Here is a 15,167-nt window from a genome sequence, read left to right as displayed (position 1 = left end):
AAAGCTTAGATGCATCTGTATATACCATAAAATTCTCTTTGCCCTGATGGCATAACTAGTACTAATGACGTGGTCAACGCTAGCTTCAGTCTGTCAAAGCTCTCCTGACACTCAGGTCCTCAAATAAACTTGTTATTCTTCTTTATCAAGGCTGTCATAGGCACTGCAATAGAAGAGAAGTCCTGGATGAACTTTCTATAATATCCTGCCAATCCCAAGAAACTACGGATCTCTGTCACGCTCATAGGAACTGGACAATCTCTGATTGCATCTACCTTGCTGGGGTCGACCTCTATGCCATCTTGAAATAAAATGTGGCCCAAGAATGCCACCCTGTCAAGCCAAGATTCACATTTGCTGAACTTGACATACAGTCATTGGTCCTGTAGAGTCTGTAACACTGTCCTCAGATGCCGACTGTTCTCCTTCCTGCTCTTTGAATGGATCAGAATATCGTCAATGAAGACTATGACGAACTGATCCAAAAATGGCTAAAACACGCGATTCATGAGATCCATGAAGATTGCTGGCGCATTCGTCAGTCCGAAAAGCATCACCATAAACTCATAGTGCCCATAACGTGTCCGTAAGGTTATCTTATGCACATCTGACTCCCTCACTTTCAGCTGATGATACCCAGATAGAAGGTCTATCTTGGAGAACAACGAGGCTCCATGAATCTGATAAAGTAAGTCCTCGATCCTCGGTAGTGGATACTTATTCTTAACTGTGACTTTGTTGAGCTCTCGGTAGTTAATGCACAGTCGCATGCTGCCATCCATTTTCTTAACAAAAAGAACTGGTGCACCCCAAGGAAAAAAACTAGGGCAAATGAACCCTTATCCAGTAGATCCTGAATCTGATCTTTAAGCTCCTTCGTCTCTGTCGGTGCTAACCGGTAGGGTGCCTTAGATATCGGCATTGTCCCTGGCACGAGCTCAATCGAAAACTCCACCTCTCTGTCTGGTGGGATGCCTACAACATCGTCGGGAAAACATCGGTGAACTCCCTGACTACACAAAATCCTCCAGCCTCTGACTGACTGGCTCTGTCACTGATACGATGCTGGCTAAGAACGCCTGGCAGCCTCTTCTCATAAGCTTCCTCGCACACAAGCAAGAAATGACGTGCGGCATCTGCTAATGTCTAGCTGCATCGAAAACAAATGGCTTCCCATTGGGTGGTTTGACAGATACTGACCTCTGTCTAAAGTATATGACTGCACCTTGATAAGTTAGCCAGTCCATGCCCAAGATGATATCAAACTCTAGCAATGGTAGTACTATAAGATCTGCCTGTACGGCCTTCTGTTGCAATCTAAGCTCCCATCCTCTCACTATCCGGGAAGTGAACAACTGATCCTCAGATGTGATTGATACTCTGAACCCTGAATCCATCGCAACTGGTATGATTCCTTGTCGTTTCATGAAGGATTCGGATAAAAAAGAATGCGTAGCCCCTGAATCTAGAAATACATGCGTTGTTATACCTGCAATATATATCCTCCCTACGACAAAATATACCATCAAATCTAATAATGTTGAACTTAAGGAATTCCTTATCGGAAATTAGCCCAAAATCCTTGAAAAATCACTTAATTAACCCAAACATCATTTCCCAAAAATTTAAAATTGATCCTCAGAAAAATCAAAAATTGCAATTTAGCCCCTTTAAGTTCGAAAATTGCCCTATGGGTCCTTCAACTTTTCAAAAATTACAACTTGACTTCATAAAATCATTGGTCGATAAATTTGTTCTCAATGAAATAATTACATTCTTATTCTCAACTAGGTAGAGCATGCATCTTAAGTCTTTCTAAGTTATCAATCCCAAAAATAAATCCTCAATCAAGCATCAAATCCATGCAATTGTACAATCTACACGTCGTTGATAATAGTAATAACATCGTGCACATGTACGCTGCGGATAATCTTGAACTTTCAACATCATGTAACTTTGCAGCGTGCAATGTGCACCGCGGAAAAAGAATTTGCGCGCTGCAAAAAGACATTTTTGTTGTAGTGCTCCTGGACCTCAAGGGCCTCAAAAGCACCAAGGTCAAGTCAAGAAGCAAGGACAGCAAAGGCCACAAAATCCTGGAGCACCAAAGCCTGTTGAGAGGCAACCATGCAAGGAGAGCAATCGCTTTCATCAGTCAGAAATTTGAAGATGTTGATATTGTCAGATATTTTCCTAGCATCTTTCCCGAAGATGTTTCTGGCATTCCGCGCGATTGTGAAGTGGAATTCTCTATTGATCTAATGCCGGTCACGTTCCTATATCTAAAGCACCTTATCGTCTATCGCCCGCTGAAATGAAAGAATTAAAAGATCAAATCCAAGAGTTGCTAGACAAGGGTTTTATTCGCCCTAGTTATTCTCCATGGGGCGCACCGATATTATTTGTGAAGAAGAAATATGGTAGTATGCGTCTTTGCATCGATTACCGAGAGCTTAATATGGTCACTATAAAAAATAAGTATCCACTGGCAGGAATTGAAGATTTATTTGATCAGTTGCAAGGAGCATCGATATTTTCTAAGATTGATCCACGATCTGGATACCATCAATTGAAAGTGAAAGAGTCGGATGTTCACAAGAGAGCATTTCGCACGAGATATGGGCATTATGAGTTTATGGTCATGCCATTTGTATTGACCAATGCACCAGCGATCTTCATGGATCTCATGAATTGCATATTCAGCCGTATCTGGATAATTTCATTATAGTCTTCATCGATGATTTATTGATCTATTCAAATAACAAAGAGGAGCATAGTCGTCATCTGAGGACAGCACTGCAAGTACTGCAATATAGAAAGTTGTATGTAAAATTCAGCAAGTGCGAGTTTTGGCTTGATAGAGTGGCATTCTTAGACCACATCATTTCTAGTGATGGCGTTGAATTTGATCCAAGTAAAGTAGAGGCAGTGAAAGAGTGGCCAGTACCAAAGAGTGTTATCGAGATTCGCAGCTTCTTGGGACTAGCTGTCTATTATCGCAAGTTTATTCAGGGGTTCTCCACTATAGCGGTACCCATGACCGCCTTAATAAAGAAGAATGCGAAGTTTGTATGGGGACCCGAGTGCCAACACAGTTTTGACCTCGGGTCATATCGCCCACCAGGTCTGCTGACTCAGAGTTCAGCACTTCCAGTGCCTTCGTCTTCAAACTCACCTGCATCACACATGCCTAGTGAGTCTTTAGACTCAACACACATGTACCATAAATAACAAATACCCATACGTAAAACACAGCAGTGAAAAAATATCATACTCAACATAACTTTCATGAACTTCAAAAGCTTAATAAAAACATGTCAAATGCAATCGTTGTGTGTCAAAACAGTTCATCATCCTTCATCATTCATCATTGGTGAATTCAGTTCATTAGAGGTGACTATCGTACATCATCATTTACGATGGATCCATCATACATAGAACCGCGGTACCCGACGACTGTTGAAAATCAGTGACAGGATTATCCATCCACTGTGCCTAAGACTCATCATCATCATTTAAATATACGTCCTAAGCATTTACATGTACTTCGATAGCCACAACTAATTCTCATCATTCAAAACATCATCATTTTCATCACTTATAAAAATCATGCACATATGCAATTTTCCTTAAATCCAAGCATACAACGTATATTTTCATAAATTCTTAAAAATCTTGATCATGATGCATAAACATTTAAAATATGGTAAACCTATGCTCAGGGCGCTGCCAGGACCAAAATCTCCCCCGGGTGCAAAATGATCATTTTGCCCATAGAAACCCAAAAATTATCGTTTTACTCCTGGACCTCTAAAATTGACTCAAATCTTTCCAAAATCCTTAAAATTTACCAAAACATATTTAAAATCATTCTTAGACATAAACTCGAGCCCATTTTACAATTTAATCGATTCGTTTTAAAACTTGGACCAGGGTCTCGGTTTTAACCCGAATCGACTCGAAACTTAATCCAAATATTCCCAACTTCTTACCATAACTTATAAACATTTAAAAGATCCTAAAAACCCTAAAACCAAATTCATAGGCCCTCGAATCAACGACCAGCGAGCTGCTGCAAACTCCAGCCACAAAGTCTCGAGAGCTTACTCCTCTAATCCCGACTCTAACATGCTAACCACCCCAACCAGCCTCGAACCAAACCCCTATGGACCAAGACCAGACCCTACTGGACATATCATGAGCACTCAACTAGCCCGATGCAGCCTACATGAGGCACAATCGCTACAACCTTGAAACTACTGCACCCGAGCTCCAATCCTCAAAGCGTGCGGTCTACTAAGGCAGGTGGTTCCAGCACGCGGCGAGCCCTTCCGAGTCTTGACTTAGACCAACCAAGGTCTGGTATAAGGCTCAGCTAGATCCCTGCATGGCTAGCTAACCCAAGAACCGAGCCCAACTTACTCAACGCTGATTGGTCTCGTTTCCAGCCTACATATCCTATCTTTCTCGGTGATAACAAACCTCAAACGCACCATATGACAGTCCCCTTGCACAAACAAAAGAAAAACCGTGAGTGACAATCAAGGGAATGCAAGAAACGCATGAAATATCGCAGATCATTCATGCTCATTCTTGGATACAGAGTTTTCATACATGAATTCTTATACATCAGTAATATAAACGTGGATGATGCAAAAATGATGTTACAAAGCGTGCTTGCTGATCTTATATGCGAGAATATTGAAGAGAGGAGCAACGGGGAAGCGCCGAAGAATTTTTTGAAGCAAGAACAAATGACAGCCGAGCCTTGCAGCAGAGGGAGACGCTGAAAACCGAGATAATTCTGAGTGGAAGGGGTGGGTGTCGGCTGTGGGAGTGTTAGGTTTAGGTTAAATGAGGTTTAGGTGCTTAATTAAATAGTAATCAAATAGCTAATGGGCCCTAAATTATTTAATTAAAAGTTTAAAAGAGATTTAAGCCCAATAAACTTTAAAGTAGGCCCATTAAATTCAAACACACTCTCGAAAAATATTTCGTGTTGGAAAGCTCTTGAAAATATTAGCCGAACACTCAAAAAGTCCCCTGATTCGATAAAATTTGTGTACAAGATAAAAAATAAAATCATACGGGTAAAAATATCCAATAAAGTCCATTTTTGAAAAATACACTTAAAAACACCTTAAATTAATTAATTAAAATTAATCATGTAATAAAAATAATTTTTCTGATAATTCTCCGGTCTCTATTCCTCGTTTGGACGCGAAATGCATTTAGAAACCCTAATGAATGAACTTTTAAAAATTTCATGAAATAAATTCTATCATGAATGAATAATGCATAAAATGCATAAAAATAATAAAACATAATTTAAATAAAACTCCTAGATTGCATGCATTTAGGTTACGTAATTTAAATTCATATACCTTATATCTCGCCACATGGACATCCAATTAGACAATTCATTACAGGAAATTCTTCTATATCCTTCCGAGAAGACTATCTTTTCCAGCACTCTCTGCTTCTTCAATAGCAACAACTCTATTAGACCTTCATTAGTAGCAAGATCTAAAGTATGGATAATATCGAGACGCCTCTTATACTTGATGTCAGTTGCCATCTGTTTATCAGTAGCAACCAATCTATCTCGCTATATGGTCTGGAAGTCATGTATTTTGGTCCAGGTGGACATAACTTTTTCAAAGACAAAACTCTCAATAGCTTCCTTCAGTCTCTCAAAACGGCGAAGCGTTGCTGTATGAGGATGGACTTTGGAACTGCCAGCTCTATCCATATGTGATTAACTGATGTTGTTATTATCTAATGACAATGGTTTTATTTATAGAAAAAATTTATTGAAGAAATGGAAGAAGACGAAGAGACATCAGTTAACAGAATGGACTTAACTGATCCAAACTAAGTTTCTTTTATCATTTTTATTTATATGCATCTATTAAGGGGGAATATCGACTTAAATGGTTAATTGATAAGACAATAGTCAGTTGGTCTTCAACTGAATTGACTCAGTTTTAACTGATCATTCAGTTACTGACATAACTGATCTTATCCAATAAGTTAACTAATTTACCGATAAATATTCCATATTAAGTGATGTGACTGTTAAAATTACATCTTTAATGTCACTCATTGAATATTAATTTGAAACGTGGCCCCACGTGGTTCATTAAAACTTTTGTTCACGTTTTCACCGCACATACATACGATTTTATCTTGGACTGACACATGTCCAAAAATTTGAACAGTGACAAACATAAGAAATTGAACCCGCTTCATTTCAGTTTCTTTACGTGCATTACAACTCTCAGAGCAAATCCAATACACTGAGTTTTTCTTGCAGATATTCCGTTCATCAGCAATGGCAAATCAAGTTCCAGCATACATCCTCAACGTTATGGCCGTTGACTTTGACTCAGTTCTGTCTATCAAAGATGAAGCTATCAAGGCTGTCTTTCTCAAGCTGGAAGCAGCTAGACTGAAGAACTTTCTTGGACTATCATATCATGAAATCTATCCCAAGGAGATTCAGGATCTCTATGCTAATGCTTTCATCTCTGCGGATGGCAAAATAACTATAACTGTCAATAGTCAACTGCTGACCATTGATAAAGACTGGTGGAAAATAAATTTTGGTAGTTTGACAAACTAAGTGCTTAAATCGATTGGATTAACTGATCAAGATTTTCGAAAGTAACTGAACAAATACTCAAACTGACAGTTGCCTGTAACTGAAGATTAATGCGCAAAGGCAACTGAACCAGTTGGACTGAACTTATGCAGACAACTGACTGATCATGTAACGATCATGGGCCATTAGGCTGAACCAACAAAGGCCTCGGCCCATACCCAAGCACCACTACTGGTCATGGGTCGTTAGGATGGTCCAGCATGGGCCTCGGCCCATGCCCATGCACCGCCACTCAAAGAATATCCCACTCCTTGGAAAGTGGTTTCTTTCGCCTTCCCCAACACTTGAACCCAGGACCTCCAGGATAAGTACCTAGATTCCTAAGGGTTGGTAACCAGTTGAGCACGGTGATATAATATCTTTTCAAGAAAATGATGCGAGAACCCGCGGTGAAAAAATCATAGGCAAATTTCTGGATCGCCCGGTAAGAATGTGGAGAAGAACCAAAACAGAATGGTTCCGAAAATTCAAAACGTTGAAGGGATGCCGCCTACTACTAAAATCCCAGTTTTTACAACAGTTGCGTTCTTCTATGCAAGAAGAAGACACAAAGAAGTTTGGATCCAAAAAAGTATGCTTAGGTAGTTATTTCGATGAGCACAACAGAATGAAGAGGAATTTGTATCATTTCAAATCCTTATTCTTATCGAAGAGAAGGAACGAGAAAAACAAAAATATTTCTACTCGAACAAGAAATCCTATAGTTTACAACTCTTCTTTATATAGTAATTCGACCTATTGCTCCGCATCCCCCCATCAGTTTACTATGAAGAGAAAAATCAAAAGAATCGAACTACCTACTCATTATTCGGAGGTGAATCATAGAACACCAAAAGCTGTGGTATTTTATGGACCTAACATAGGTCACATCCCTCACGACATAAGATTGAAAGATCCAAACCTTCTTCTTCGGAGCGGAAACGAACGTGGCCAAAACATATAAAGATCGGCGTAATCCCTCATAAGGGATATATCTATCCGGATAGAGGATAGTTTAGATCTATTCATAGATAGATCTTTCTCTATATAGATAGGTATCTTCGTGGATAGAGATAAAGATAGGGATCCATCTAGATCTTGAATCACTATTTCCATTTTTTTTTCTTGACGACAAGTTTTCAATCTTAATGCAGGGCAAGGCTGCCAAAGTAGTTTTTCAATTATTAGGATCGGAGCGTAGACGAAGCGAGCAGAGCCCAGGAAACAGGGAAGCCCGTCATAAAGCAGTCTTCTACTTCTAGTCGACTGCTGGCCTGAGAGAAGGCGGCCTCTCTCGGGAAACATGGCAAAATATCTCTTTTGGGTAGGTGCAGTAAGAGCAGAGGAGATCAGATACACGGAAACGAAGACCTTCGAGCACAAATATTGAACCGGGAAGAAAAAAGGGGAAAAAAGGAAAGTATAAGTACATATGGCACGAAAAGGAAATCCGATTTCGGTAAGACTTGATCTGAATCGTAGTTCAGATTCAAGTTGGTTCAGTGAGGGCGACCGCGAAAGTCACCGAATGGGTCAGTCTTTTCCTTGTCCCAGATTTTAAATAGAAAAAGGCGTGGGAGGACGTTGCGGATGTCCGGGGCGGACACGACTTCTTCTATTCTAAGGCTAGAAGACCACTGAAAGACACCCAGGACTAGAGCATGTCGTGAAAGAAGCACACTCGGCGGGCGTGCTTCGACCGTGTCTCCGGGGCAGAGTTGAATGTAGATATCATGAACGCGAGGTGCAGGATACCAGGCCGAGAAACCCGGGCAACCACTCCCCTATGTGCCAATCGCTAGCGCATCCAGGGCCCCGGCGCCCAGCTCAGCTGGAGAGGCCTAGCCTGATCATGAGAAGTGCTAATTCGGTTCGGATAGACTTCATTCAAGAATGCCGCCGCCCTTGGAATCAATAAGAAAAGAAGTGCTAAGTTTCAGATCAGTGAATAACCTGAAACGAAAAAAGATACATTTATCGCTCGGCCCCTAAAGCGCACTATGCTCCGCTTCAACAAATGAGAGTTTTCGGTGGAACCGGTGAACCACGCGAGCTGGTTAGATGCGTGGGACAGAGGGCTCGTAGTACCTGCTAGCGCAGCTATGCAGTAGAAGGGAAGGAGCCTAAATCGACCCCCTTCTTTCTTTTTTTTTCTTTGAAAAAAAAAGCAGTACAAGGAAACTTTTATTTAAGTCGGATGAGACTAAGCAGCTACCGACCGTTCCGACGCGCCCTTGACCTATCTTGATAAAAACCAAAACCCTATCTAAAGGGAGCCTAATTTAAGCTGTCAAACAAATGATAGAATGGAAAATAAAGAATAACCACTAGTAGGGATATGGGTGGAGTCTCGTTCAGTAAAGAGAGTTGTAAATTCGTAAAAGAGGATAGGAGCCTTTACTTTCAAATGACAACTGCCTCTTCTTGCTGCGAGGGCGTTGCACGAAACCAAACCTCCCCCCGCCCGATCAAGTACCAGTTGCTTCGCAGGTAGGCCCACTTAGGTTAGGGGGCATTGTCCCTCAGTTCTTACCAACCTCCGGTGTGTAATCGACATCTTGCTAGCTATAACTCGGTCGAATAAGAATCATTGATTCCCTCTGCTGTAAATTTCTTATTCATTCATGGCGCTTTTCCGGTGCTCCTTTCTCATCTCAAACCAGAACAACTCTGAACGTTAGGGAAGATAAGGGAAGACCACCTGAGCGAACCGACCGAAGGGACTTGACTTATCCGAACCGAACGATAGCGGCTTAATAAGCCTAGAGAATAAAAATCCTTGATCGACGGGGAGGAGCATCTCAAAGTATGGGGCAAAGGATCAAGCGCTTTTACTTTGTCTCCCGGGATCCACCACAGGTTGGGTTTGAGAGCCGTGTGATGGGTCACTATCCAGCACGGTTCGGAGAGCACTTTTAGTCTGCGTTGGTGAATAGAAGCCCCCCCCTATCAAGCAAGAAGGAAGCGGCTCTTCCCACGGCGGAGTCACCATTGACTCTATTTATTATTATGGTAAATCAGTGTATCAAGATCTCAATCTGAGATCTTATTTCGGTTCGATACGTCCACCTACGAGACTCACCTTTGGCTTTCGTCTCGGTAGGTGTATTATTCTACATTTTCCCAAAAGAACATTCCTTCATTTCTTTCTTCCCCGTCGACCACGACGACTAAAACGACGCGAAAAATCCAGACCCGGAAAGGCGAAGGGCCGGTGGTGGGAATTTGGGAAAGTCGGGCCGATCGGGTGTCCATGACCAGTAGTGGTGCGTGGGTATGGGCCGAGGCCTTTGTTGGTTCAGCCTAATGGCCCATGATCGTTACAGATCAGCTGGAACCTGATCAGTTGCTACATTCAGTTGTGAGCTTATCAGCTGATCCTTCAGCTGAACACGTCATCAGTTAATGAAAAAGACATTCAACCGACAACAATGCAAAGCAAACTGCAACTAACAGTGGGAATGAGGCATATAAGAAAAGCTCCAGTGTACGAATGTCAGAAAGATATTGACGTGGCAACCAACGGATATAAAGATTCAAATTATTATCGTTGAAGATAAACCTATAAATAGCATGGAAGAGCAATTGAAAAACAACGATTCACTACTCTATCAATCTTGCAGTTACTATGCTGAAATTCTCGTTCATATAAAAAATTAGAAGCGCACACTTATCAGATTTATTCGTAGCATTCTAGGCTACTTTTCGAGCTTACTAGCACAAATCGTTTTGTTGTATATTCGATCTTTAAAGAAATCAGTTTTGCTAAGTCCAGTTGAGCACTGTGAAACATATTGTAAACTAAGATTTCAGTTTTAGAATTGTTAAGTCCAAACTGAATTGAGTCTGTACAAGTGTTTGTATCGATCAAAGTCTTTCAGTGGATAACATATCCTCGTGATAGAAGGGGTGACGTAGGAGTGATTGAAATCTCCGAACATCCATAAAATCTCGTGTGTTCTTATTTCAGTTTTTGTTCTATCTATCAATCAGTTTATTTCTGAATTTTAATGTTAACCGACTTGTAACGACTGACAAGATTCCGAGATTAATTTTGTCACTAAACTGAATCAACATTAAAAAAGATTGTGAAAATTGTGACTGTTAATTCAACCCCCCCTTCTAAACACTCTTTCACCAGTTAATCGATCCTATCAAGTGGTATCAGAGCAGTTGAATCTTGTCTCAGAATATTCTTATCCAAAAAACTGATAATTATGTCTTCATTCAATAAGATACCAATGTTTTCCAAAGAAGATTTCGATAACTGAAAAATTAGAATGCAGGCTCATTTAGCTGCACAAGACGACGGCATGTGGTATGTCATTACTGAAGGTCCCATGAAAATCTTAAAAGCAAATACAGCAGTTGCAATAACTTTTTGGGCACTTCATCCCGTTGAGAAGTCCAGAGAGGAATGGAAAAGTGAAGATAAGAGGAAAGCCAATCTTGAAAATGTGGCTAAGGACATCTTATATAAAACACTGGATAAAGTTACTTTTAGCAAAATCAAAATGTGCAAAACTGCTAAAGAGATATGGGAGAAACTGATTCAGCTTTATGAAGGAAACGAACAAACCAAGGAGAACAAGCTATCAGTGGCTGTAGAAATTTGATAATATCAAGATGAAGGTTGGAGAATCGATTCACGAATAAGATGAGAGGGTCAGTGGTATTATAAACGAGCTGAATGTACTTGGAAAGGTGTATTCTAACAAATAAATAGCACTGAAGCTGGTAAGAGGTATTCCCAAAGAGTGGGACATCAAGACCATGGCTATGCGTGAATCAAAGGACCTTAGCGAGGTTGAACTTCATGATTTGTTTGCTGATCTAAAGACATACAAGTTTAAACTACAAACCAGGGAAGAGGAACATTCTACATCAAATGTCACAACTGCTTTAACTGCTGTCAAGCTGGAATGGTCATTTCATTGTTGAATGTCCCAAGCCAAAGAAGGACAGTCGAGGATCAACTGAAAAGGAAAAGAAGCCCTATGAGCACAGAAGAAGAACCAAGGATGACAAGAAATATCTCAGAAAGAAACATGAGGTGCTTCTAGCTGAGGAGAGTAAGTCAAAGTGGGCAGAAACTGACAGTGAGAAGTCAGAACCTGAAAGCCAAATCAGTTCAAGTGATGATCAAGAAGAAGTCAGGTGCTTAATGGCAATTGATGTTGAACTAAAGTCAACAAGTGAACATGACGTGAATCTTGATACGAATAAATAGCAAACACGATTAAACAATCGCACCCTCTATTCAATTACGATAACAAGACTCGTGTGTTTTCCCGATCTTTGAAACAAGTAATGGATAGGTGTGATATTCACCTCTAAACTAGCAAGAGTTTAGCAACAAATAAACACGAGTATAAACAATCGCGTTTCAAGAGAACCTCCAAAGAACCCGCCCTTGGCAACCCTCGTGAAAATCGATCGACAAACGCCACAAAAGATAAATCTTTTGATAAGTTTGATTTGATACAACGCAAAAGTTATAACGAAATTAAGCTTGTGTTGAGAGAATTCTCAATATCATAAAAGACGAATAATAATCAATTGTTGTTTACAATGATGAAATTTTCGAGTATATATTGTCTCAAACTCAAAAGATATCAAATCTACTTGCCAAAATAAATAAAACTCTAAATTAGGAAAAAAATCTGCTCTCCCATTCGTAAAGGACACGGACCCCGTGTAGAGGTCCGGAAGGGGGTCCGTGTAGGCACTGTAATTTTCATGTCTCGAAAGTAGTAGACACGGACCCCGTGTACAGGTCCGTGCTCGGGTCCGTGTAGGCTCGGGATTTCTCTTCCTCAAGTACAATGGACACGGACCCCGTGTACGGGTCCGTGCTTGGGTCCGTGCAGCCTCGGTTCTTCAAAATAATGCTTGAATAATGTTCCTTCGGCTTTCCAACGTGCTCCCATGCATCACGAGCCCTTCTCCCTTGCTTATCAATCATTTGAACACCATGCCCGGCCACGTTCACATCATACTCCCCTTCTTCAAAAAGATTTGTCCTCAAATCTTGCCCCACTGCACAAAAACGAAGCAAGTTAGTAATAAAATTAATCAAATTATCAACATGCTTACCTTTCAATTTAAGTTCGTAGGCGCTATGGTTAGCTCGCTCCATTAACACTGGAAACTCCAACATCAGCGTTGTCTTTCCTATAAACTCTTCAGCTTTACCAAACATTAAATAACAAATGACACCAAATAACATCAACAAGATATTATTAAGTATCACAAAAATCAGATTTCTCCCCTTCTTAGACCTAGTCAACACACAAATGATATCCATACACGTGTACGACCATAGCTCACTAGGAATAAGACATAGTTCATGCACGATATAAGAATCTAGGCAAAATGTCAATCTCTTATATGCAATGCATGCCTCACAATCCCACTCAACATACCTCTTCATATGCAACCAACACATATAATCATGCATTTTATCAAAGATAAAAACACCACTATAGGCATCACTAGTACATAACCCATGCAATGAATATAGAATGAAGAATTTATTCTCCTTAAAATTGTACTCATTATGCACATAAAAATTCTTACATTCATTCATGCTCTTCCCAAAGTCTTCACCAAACAAGTAGGAATCATGCAAATAGAACACACTAGGCGTACTACCCATGTAAACATTTAACTCATCACAAAGATTTGAACATAATGCATACAATTCATTGTCATAACAAAAACTCATCAATTTGACAACTTTTGAAAAATCACAATCACTAACATTTAGATTTGATCTATTCAATATTTCATCATTCTCCAATCTATGACTCCTAGGGACAAAGGTTAATTCACCGTTAGACCATTTAGACATCCCACTCTCAACTCTCTCACCAAACTCTTGAATACAACACAACAATGAAATAAGATAAGAACGAAAGTCATACCTCAAGGTTGTTGCGTTGGCAACTATGCTTACCTCACGGTGATTGCTCTCAACACCAAATGGATCATCCCATTGCATTTTTACACCTCCCACATTTGCTCGTCTCCTCATCACAACTTCATCATAACCCTGCAAATGAGAAATAACAATGCTCGGGATTGAACCGGCTATATCGTCACTAGGTATATAAATCTCATCTTTGTACAAAGGTACTTGAAGAGATTTATAAAAAATTAAGTCACACTCATACTCACTCTTTTCACTCTCTTGGGCCTTAAAATCATTTTTCTTTTCTTTTTCTGTTTCTTTTTCTTTGGCCTCTTTTTCTTTTTCTTTTCTTTCTATGGCCATCTCACTCTTTTGATCACTCATTCTTTCGGCCATTTCATTTTTTTTCTCTTTCAACTCATGACAAATTGATTCATCAATACAAATTTCATTCGTAGGCAGTTGAGCAAAAGAAACAACTTGCACATCATCTAATAACTCACCCTCCACAGCACAACACTCAATACTCAAGTCAGAAGTTAGTGGAGTACCAACCTTCTCAATTCTCTCAACCCCCACTTTAGATTTGACATCAATTGGCGGTTTTACTACAGTCATCTCCTCCTTTGGACATTGGGTGATATAATGCCCAAACTCTAAACACCAACAACATATAATATCACAAGTACTAGAATTTGAATTTTTAAATGTACCTTGATATTCATATTTGCTAGCTTCACGTCTTGACTCCTTCTTTGGCCTACCGCAGTGGTTCTCTTCCAAACTCGCCCTCCAAGTGGATGCCCATGAAGCATCATACAAGCCATGCTCATCTCTCCTACCACCTCTCCTATTATTGTGATTTGGAACAAATTGTTTCCTCATCACCCTTTTCATCTCATCCCACGTAACTATAGGGTCATCCCCACATCGTCTCCTACGTGTTACTAACTTATCCCACCAAGTACTAGCATAGTCGGTAAACTCACTGGAAGCTCGTCTTACCTTCATTGCTTCGGTATAATCCTTCCGTCTCTCAAATACACACTCCATTCTCTCTTCCCACTCAAGGTACACCTTTGGATCGGCTTCCCCACTGAAAAATGGAATTGTCATCTTCGTACCACTCAGTCTATACCCTTCTCGGCTTCTATACCCCTTATCCTCATCAAATCTCCTATAACGATCCATGTTCAACAACGTATCTCCTCCAACTCTACTACCTCGCCTATTCTCATCAATATGCACATCATACATCTCCTCTTCTTCACACCTCCGATATTTTTTTTGTTGAGGCTTAAACTCCTTCTCCCACCTTCTATCCATGTAGTGACCCGTTCCAGAATCACCTACTAATCAGAACTTAAGCATGCAATTAACTTAATAAAACTGAATCAGATAAACAGCGGAAAAACAACATATACAGCCCGATCGAATCAGTAAGTACGAATACTAAAACAACCAAATCAAACGAAATCCCAAGAATAAAATACCAGCAACTACAGGTCAACCCCTGCTAGCTCCCTGTCCTCTCCCTCCTGGACCGTCCAACCTGAGACCTGCCCCATCGAATAGGGTGTCCAAAACAGAGATAACCCGAGGACGTGAGCA

At 40.4% G+C, this 15,167-nt stretch overlaps 1 protein-coding gene across 1 annotated transcript; it reads left to right on the top strand.

Moving 5' to 3' along the window:
- The first annotated feature begins 6,334 nt into the window (after positions 1–6,334).
- On the top strand, positions 6,335–8,228 carry LOC140835866 (small ribosomal subunit protein uS4m). The gene is made up of 2 exons (XM_073201277.1): positions 6,335–6,608; positions 7,003–8,228. The coding sequence occupies exons 1-2, from the start codon at positions 6,335–6,337 to the stop codon at positions 7,605–7,607; spliced, it is 879 nt and encodes a 292-aa protein (XP_073057378.1). The 3' UTR covers positions 7,608–8,228.
- Positions 8,229–15,167: the final 6,939 nt, after the last annotated feature.

The sequence above is a fragment of the Primulina eburnea genome, chromosome 7, assembly GCF_022965805.1.
Source record: "Primulina eburnea isolate SZY01 chromosome 7, ASM2296580v1, whole genome shotgun sequence".
In the NCBI taxonomy this organism is placed as follows: Eukaryota; Viridiplantae; Streptophyta; class Magnoliopsida; order Lamiales; family Gesneriaceae; genus Primulina; species Primulina eburnea.
Note: the sequence above shows the minus strand (reverse complement) of the source record. Positions and strands in the feature narration are given on the sequence as shown.

Bases quoted from the DNA above. Each gene is read 5' to 3' on its own strand.
- LOC140835866 (XM_073201277.1), top strand. From the start codon at position 6,335: ATGGCAAATCAAGTTCCAGCATACATCCTCAACGTTATGGCCGTTGAC. The intron at 6,609-7,002 runs GTAGTTTGACAA...GTTGGTAACCAG, and splicing joins CTGGTGGAAAATAAATTTTG to TTGAGCACGGTGATATAATA.